Source organism: Microtus ochrogaster, chromosome 2, assembly GCF_000317375.1.
Source record: "Microtus ochrogaster isolate Prairie Vole_2 chromosome 2, MicOch1.0, whole genome shotgun sequence".
NCBI classification, from domain to species: Eukaryota; Metazoa; Chordata; class Mammalia; order Rodentia; family Cricetidae; genus Microtus; species Microtus ochrogaster.
In genome coordinates, this window is record NC_022010.1 from 41,630,164 (window position 1) to 41,637,505 (window position 7,342).

Sequence of the window (7,342 nt, forward strand, 5' to 3'; positions counted from 1 at the left end):
AAAAACCAAAAAAAAAAAAAAAAAAAAAGAAAGGGGGAGGGAAATACACTCACGAACACAGGACACGGTAAATCCAGTTGCAGAGTTCTTGAAAAGCTGGGGACCAGTCACACACTGCTTCATGCCACCTGACTTGGCCTTCACCACCTAAGAGAGAGTGACCACCCTCCCTCCTTCCTTGTAAGAAGTCTCATTGGCAGATAAGAAACACTGCCTCTTAAAGGGCCAGATAGCCCAAGGTTATTGGCAGAGTGAATACCCACCACAGTAACCCTGGCTGGCCTGGAACTTTCTATGCAGACCAATCCTGCCTTTGTATACTGAGAGCTGGCATTACAGGCATGCACTGCCACACCATATAATTAATTATGTAATTAATTATATATGTAATGAAAGAGGCTGGCCTCCCACTCTATCCTCCTCCTGCACCCTCAGATTAATGCGTGTTAATTACACATAATGGGCTTCACTGCATTTCCCCACACGCAAATAGACTGCTTAGATTATCCCCTCCCCCACCTCCCCTCCTACCCTACTTGGCACCTTTTAGCGAGCAGTCTTGTAGATGTCCTCAGGAAAACGACTTTATAGCGGCTCCTTGGAAACCTTGTGTTTCTTGAAGGAAGAAAGCGCCATAATTGGAAATTGACGAAAAGGAGAGTATGGAGGGTCACACCTGTAACCCTACACTAGGGAGGCTGATGCAGGAAGATCAGTTCCAGTTTGATTGTCTATGGAAGTCTCTGAAAACAGAAGACAATGTTAACAGTGGTCTAGTGTATCCATACTAGTACATAACACTGGTTAGCACTGATGTCATAGCCTGTGTGACCTATGGTCTCATTAGCACTAACACCCTGGATTTCTGTTTTCTGTATTTATTTTTTAGGACAGCTTATTCTGTGTTGTAGCAGCATTTGGTTGTTTCTACTATTGAATCTTTGGGAAGGGTGACTGTGGCACGAAGAAACCTCAACTTTTGTATAATGTCCTGACCAAATAAAAATAAGTTGGACCTTGGCACCTAAAATCCGTTGTTTTAGGTTTTATATATCTAATGGTTTGACTTCATCATGCTATCTGAGCTCTTACTACATCTGTTTAGTGTCAGGGTCTGAGAAGTTTCCAAGTTGTATATAAAGTAGAACCCCTTCAAATTTGGAGACTTCTGTGTTGGCCACAATCTATCCTGTTTTTGTGATGGCCATCTTCCCCAGAGAGGCCCTTGGTGTCTCCTCCAGCTAGCTGTCCTTATTTGGGCCATTTTATCTGCCATGTCTAAATACTACTTGAACTTCAAGGGGTGTTTGTGAGTCAGACTTTAATCATTTCTTTCTTGGAAGCACCTCAGCAGGTGCAGTTTACTTATCTTTCTTCCTTCTTGGTTATCTTCAAGGAAAAAGTGCAAACAAATGTATTAAAGTTTGCGGGTTCCCCCCATTTCTTGTCTGTACCCACTTGTCTTATACCTACAAAATCGCACTGGGTGTGGTGGCTAAAGCCTTCATTCTTGAGGCTGAGGCCAGAGGCCCACTGCAAGTTCAAGGCCAGCATGGGACACGTAGTTAAGTTCCAATCCAGTCTGGGAAATAGTGTAAGTCCCTGTCTGATAAAGTTATTTTTAATTCCAAAGCAAAAGCCCACCACCACCATCCTGCCCCATAAAGGGGATGGAGCGATGGCTCCGCAGTTAAGAGCGAAGAGCAGTTACTGTTCTAGCAGAGGACTAGCGTTCAGATCCCAGCACCCAGAAAGTGCTCAGAAAGACCTGTAACTCCAAGATATCTGTTGCCCCATTTATGGCCTCTATGGACCTGCACAAATCTTAAAAGAGAAAAAGAAACCTCTACAAAACAAAATCCCCCAAAAGTTCACCCCGATCCGTGCATTTTCCTATCAGTGTCTTTGCCTCTACTCCTGCTCAACTACTTTCTCAGTCCATTCGTAGAAATCATTTTCTGTGGGTCACCCTAGATCAGAATAACCGGGGGCGGTGAGCTCAGACCCGAGCGTTCGCCGGACGTGGCTTGAATTCTTTGCTGAGGCTGGGTGTAGGGGCCGCACGCCTGAACAAGTGTGGGGGTCGGCGGGTGCAAGAGGCGCCGGGAGACCACAGCCGAGGGAGCCCCCGCCTACAGGAGGCGCCACACATCCGGTACTCCGGGGCTGCTAACCCCGCGCCCGTGTCCGGTGCTTCTGCGCTGTCCCTCCACCCGCCAGGCCCGGCTGGAAGCGGAACTACTCTGTCAGGTAGTGGTTTTCAGAGACGTGGTGGTGGGATTGACAAGAGGGCGGGCGGTAGGCGGGACTTCCGGCCCGCTGACCGGTCAGATGTTTCCCGGGCGTCTCCCCGCAACCTATTTGACTTCGCTAGTCGGTGACGCGGCGCCAGGAAGGACTCGGACGGGACCCGAGCCCGGGAGAGCTGCGGTAAGGAACCCCGGGGTAGTGTTTGCTTGCGTGGACAAATGCCGGCTGGGCCCGTGAAGGGGTTGTGACTGAAGAGCAGGTCAGTGACAGCCAGGGAAATGCGGAGCAGTGACTGCGGAGCTACTGTGACCGAGGTACAATGACAGCCAGGGGGACTGTGACCGGGCGGTGACTGCTTGTGAGGGGTCTGCGGACCCCGGAGCAGTAAACGCGAGGGACTCTGACCTCGGAGAGCGCGAGGCAGAGGCTGCGACGGGACCATGACCGAGTAAGTATGCCGCAGTGACTCCCGGGGGACTGAGTGGTCGATGGATGGTGGCTGAGGGGACTGACCCGTGGGAACATGAAGCTCGGCGGCGAGGGCTCGCTCATCAGCAAGCGGTGACTTGGAGGAGAACGTAAGATCAGGAGTTGGGGTTGGTGCTCTGAAGTTGTGTTTGTGTACGGAGTGCGAGTGAGTGAGTGACCGGGGAGAGGTCTTTAAGTAGAAACCACACGAGCGTGACACTCATCAGACAAGATTTTGAATTTTAGGGGCAAAGTTCTGTGGGTGAGAAACACATTTCATCGCTGAAATGCAGTTTCTTCACTTGTGAATGGGAGTTCGGGTTCAGATTAATGTCTCCCAACTATGAGTCCCAGTGTATGTATGTACTTTTGGGTTGTGAAGATAGTGAATGACAACGAAATAAAAACGGAAAACTGGACTAGAATAGAAATTACGTACATCTTTAAAGTTAGTTATATACATCTTTACGATGTATACAGTAAAGTACAGCTAAATTTGAAAACTGGGTGCGGTGATACACAGCTAAAATCCTGACACCCAGAAGGCTGAGGCAGGAGTATATTGAGTTGTCCTACAGCCTGGTGGGTTCAAGGTGAGCCTGGGATACCTGCCTTTTTTTTTTTTTTTAGACAGTGTTTCTTTGTGTAGCCTTGGTTGTCCTGGAACTTGCTCTCTAGACCAGGCTGGCCTTGAACTCACAGCGATACTTCAGCCTCTGCTTCCCAAGTGCTGTGTGGGTCACCACCACCAGCTTTTTTTTTTTTTTTTTTTTTTTTTTTTTTTGAGACTACGTTGCTTGGGCTGTCCTGGAAGTCACTATCTAGACCAAGGTGGCCTTGAGCAGTACAAATCTATCTGGCTTCTGCCTCCCTAGTGCTGGGGTTAAATGCACGTGCCACTGTGTCCAGCTTTTGCTGTTGGTTTAGTTTGAGAAGCAGTGGATTGGATTATTTCTGAGCTTTTCTTTTTGTAATGATTCTGTGATTAAGGAACCTTTTTGGAGGTTCTAATAATTGAGGTGACTAGTTATGATTGAGGAATAAAACTCAGGGCCTTTTTGGGGAGAGCCTAAAGCTGTATTGAAATAGGGATACTGAGTCTCTTTAATCCCAGCACTTGGGAGGTGAAGGCAAGTGGATCTCTGTGAATTCGATGCCAACTTGGTCTACAGAGCTAGTTCCAGGACAGCTAGGACAGTTACATAGAGAAATCCTGTTTAAAAAAAAAAACCAAAAATAAAATTAGAGACAGAGGCCATGAGGAAATAGGAGTTTGTGGTAGGAGAAACTGCTAGGAATAGCTATTGAGGAAGGAGAAACTGAGGATAGGAAAGGAACAGAGCTCGAGAAGGGAACTGAACACAGAAAACAGTCTATGACAAATTAAGTAGAGGTGGGGAGATATATGATTTTTACAGTCTATTCAGTTTAGAGAATCTGCAATTAATAGAATTGCTAATAAAAATATTACTGAGCTAGATATGATCTCAAATGACCTTAATTCCAGTGCTTGAGGGGTACAGGCAGGGAGACCTCTGTGACTTTCGAGTCAGCCTGAACTCTATATATCAAGGACTAGAATTACACAGAAAGACTTTGTCTCAAAAAAAAAAACAAAACCAAAAACAAACAATCAAAACTATTGGGACTGGGCATGTTGGCACACCTGTAATTCCAGCACCTGTGGGCTACAAAGCAGTAAGACCTAGTTTTAAAGAAAAATTAGGGATCTGAACTGGGAGCTAGGGAGATTATTTAGCTATTAAATGTGTTTACCTGATGCAGGCCTGCCTTCCTGAATTTAACCTCTGGAACCCACATAAAGATGGAAGCAGAGGCCAGGCAGTGGTGGCGCATGCCTTTAATCTCAGCATTTGGGAGGCAGAGGCAGGCGGATCTCTGTGAGTTCAGTGCCAACCTGGTCTGCAAGTGTTAGTTCCAGGATAGGTTCCAAAGATCCAGAGAAACCCTGTCTCAAAAAAAAAAAAAAAGATGAAAGCAGAGAACCAGCTGCACCTCTGAACATACACGATGACATGCATGCACCTCCGTGTCTAAACTATAAAATGCATGCATGAGCAAGCACACACATAGGGAATCATACTAATGAAAAATAAAAAGAATGATATTTTGTCCTGGTATGGGAGGTCCTTCTGTCTATGTGTTGCTTTTCTTGGTTAATGAATAAAGAAACTGCTTTGGCCTGTTGATAGGGCAGAACTTAGGTAGGCGGGGAAGACAGAACTGAATGCTGGGGAAGAAGAAGACAGAATCAGGGAGACACCATGGATCCGTGGCCGGAGGTAGACATGCTGAAACTTTGCTGGTAGGCCACAACCTTGTAGTGATATACAGATTAATAGAAATGGATTAAATTAAGATGTAGGGTTAGCCAATAAGAAGCTAGAGCTAATGGGCCAAGCAGTGTTTTAATTAATATAGTTTCTGTGTGGTTATTTTGGTTCTGGGTGGCCAGGATGAACAAGTGGCCTCTTCCTGTTGCAACAAATTAGTGCCCAACAAATTGGTGCCCAATGTGGGCTCAATCCCACGACTCTGAGATTACAAGTCTCATGCTCTACCACACCATTGTCCTGTACAATGGTAAATAATATGATAATAATAAATGGCAACCATCATGGAGAGAAAAGGAGGACAGAACAATCCTGGGAGTGGCAACAGTCATGATAATCTGGCATGGAAAGGCCTTGGTGTATTCATCTCTCTAACTTGATGGTTTTTTTTTTTTTTTTCGAGACAGGGTTTCTCTGTGGCTTTGGAGCCTGTCCTGGAACTAGCTCTGTAGACTAGGCTGGTCTCGAACTCACAGAGATCTGCCTGCCTCTGCCTCCCGAGTGCTGGGATTAAAGGTGTGCGCCACCACCGCCCGGCTAACTTGATGGTTTTTGCACTGTTAGGCTAAGCCTGACACTTGGGAATGATGCTACATTCTGGCTCATTCAATTAAAGCTTTAGCTTCTGGTTTTATTTCTCACTCAGTCTCCTTCATGAGGGCCATTAGTAATGCAGTTTAAATTGATTAAAATGAGTATGGTCTCCCCTAGTCTATTTTGAGATAGGATCTCATTGTAGCACTGACAGGCATTAAATTGTTGGCAGTCAGAGGTGTTGTGGCCTATGTCTTTAATCGCAACACTTGGTAGGCAGAGGCAGCTGGGCCTCCGTGAGTTCAAGACCAGCCTGGTCTACATGATCAAGTTTCAGGTCAGGTTGGCTACAAAGTGAGACCCTAACAAACAAACAGATAATATGTACAGCAGTTCTCCTGCCTCCTCCGAGTGCTGGGATTAAAGGCATGCACCACCACTGCTGTTTGACGTGGGGACCTCCTCTTAAGGAGATGGTGTCATTAGGTGGTGTCTTGGATTCTGAAGTCCCAGGTTACTTTACCTGATGTTAATACCGACTCACTCTAATTATGGGAAGATTACACACATTTTAGATTCAGATTTCCTAAATAATTGAATATTATCTGTATAGTATATTTTGGAAAGCAGTTTATAGGTAGGTATATAGCAGGGCATGTCTCTCTCTCTCTCTCTCTCTCTGGTTAACTCTGTTGTAGCCACAGTTGGAAGTCATGTTAGTTGGGACTTCCTGTTGAAGTAGGATGAGTGCCAGTGAACTAAGGGAGCCCTTAGGTCTACAGGACTGTTACATCACACTCTCAGCTGTTTACAAATAGGGCCGCTAAAAATAGAAACATGGGTTTTGCTCTGTACTTGAGAACATGAATGCATGACTTTTAAGAAGGGTGAGTTTGGTTTGGTTTTGAGATCTACCTTGTGACTGTGTTTACTTCCCTTTTGGTCTCAGAACAGGGATCTTTTCATGGTATGATGAAACTTTATGAAGTCCATTTTCGCAGTAATTTTTCCTTTTTTGAGGGAGGGTTTCCTATAGCCTAGGCAGATCTTCAGTCTTTGTGAGTGAGGATGACCTTGGACTCCGGATCCTCCCATCTCTACCTCCCAAATGCTGATACCACAAATGTAAACCACAACACCAAGCGTAGAGTAATTTTTCTTTTTGTTTTTTTGGAACTGAGTCTCAGCATGTAGCCCTGGCTGTCCTGGAACTCATTATGTAGACCAGGCTGACCTCGAACTCATGGAGATCCACCTTACTCTGTTTCTAGGCCCAAGCAGACACTCTGTTTTGCTCTAGAGGGGCTAACTCAGGCTTTCCACAGCCCCGTACCCACTCAGTGTTGAGCATGGGTGTCTTTGAATAAATTAGAAGGAGGGGAGCAAATTCAAAGTCAGTATCGTAGACAGGGCAACTTTCAGACCTCAAATATTGGAGTGTGGAGCATTGAACTCCAGCTTGAAACCAATGTGGGTTTGTAAATTATGTTATAAAACTTGCCTTTACGTTTAGAAGTTCCAGATCAGATGTTTGTTTGTTTGTTTAGCTTTTTGAGACAGAGTTTTTCTGTGTAGCCCTAGCTGTCCTGAAACCCACTCTGTAGACCAGCCTGGCCTTGAACTTACAGAGATCCGCCTACTTACGCCTCCCAGGTGCTGGGATTAAAGGTGTTTCACCACCACCAGTTGTTGTTGTTGTTGTTGTTGTTGTTGTTGTTGTTGTTGTTGTTGTTGTT

General features: G+C 45.6%; 2 protein-coding genes across 6 annotated transcripts in view; both read left to right on the forward strand.

Moving 5' to 3' along the window:
• Tctex1d2 (Tctex1 domain containing 2) overlaps positions 1–1,033 on the forward strand; it is a 9,597-nt gene extending 8,564 nt beyond the window's left edge. Inside the window, exon 5 of one of the 2 annotated variants that reach the window (XM_013351272.2) lies at positions 890–1,033. In XM_013351272.2, the coding sequence (XP_013206726.1) occupies positions 890–937 (48 nt within the window). In that variant the 3' untranslated portion in view covers positions 938–1,033. The remainder of the gene's footprint in view (positions 1–889) is intronic. The other variant, XM_026783443.1, reaches the window with a different exon arrangement.
• Positions 1,034–2,231: 1,198 nt separating this feature from the next.
• The window catches only part of Pcyt1a (phosphate cytidylyltransferase 1, choline, alpha), a 50,119-nt gene continuing 45,008 nt past the window's right edge, over positions 2,232–7,342 (forward strand). The window contains exon 1 of one of the 4 annotated variants that reach the window (XM_013351571.2): positions 2,232–2,250. The gene's annotated coding sequence lies outside the window, so the exon portion shown is untranslated. The other 3 variants (XM_005344846.3, XM_005344844.3, XM_005344845.3) reach the window with 3 other exon arrangements.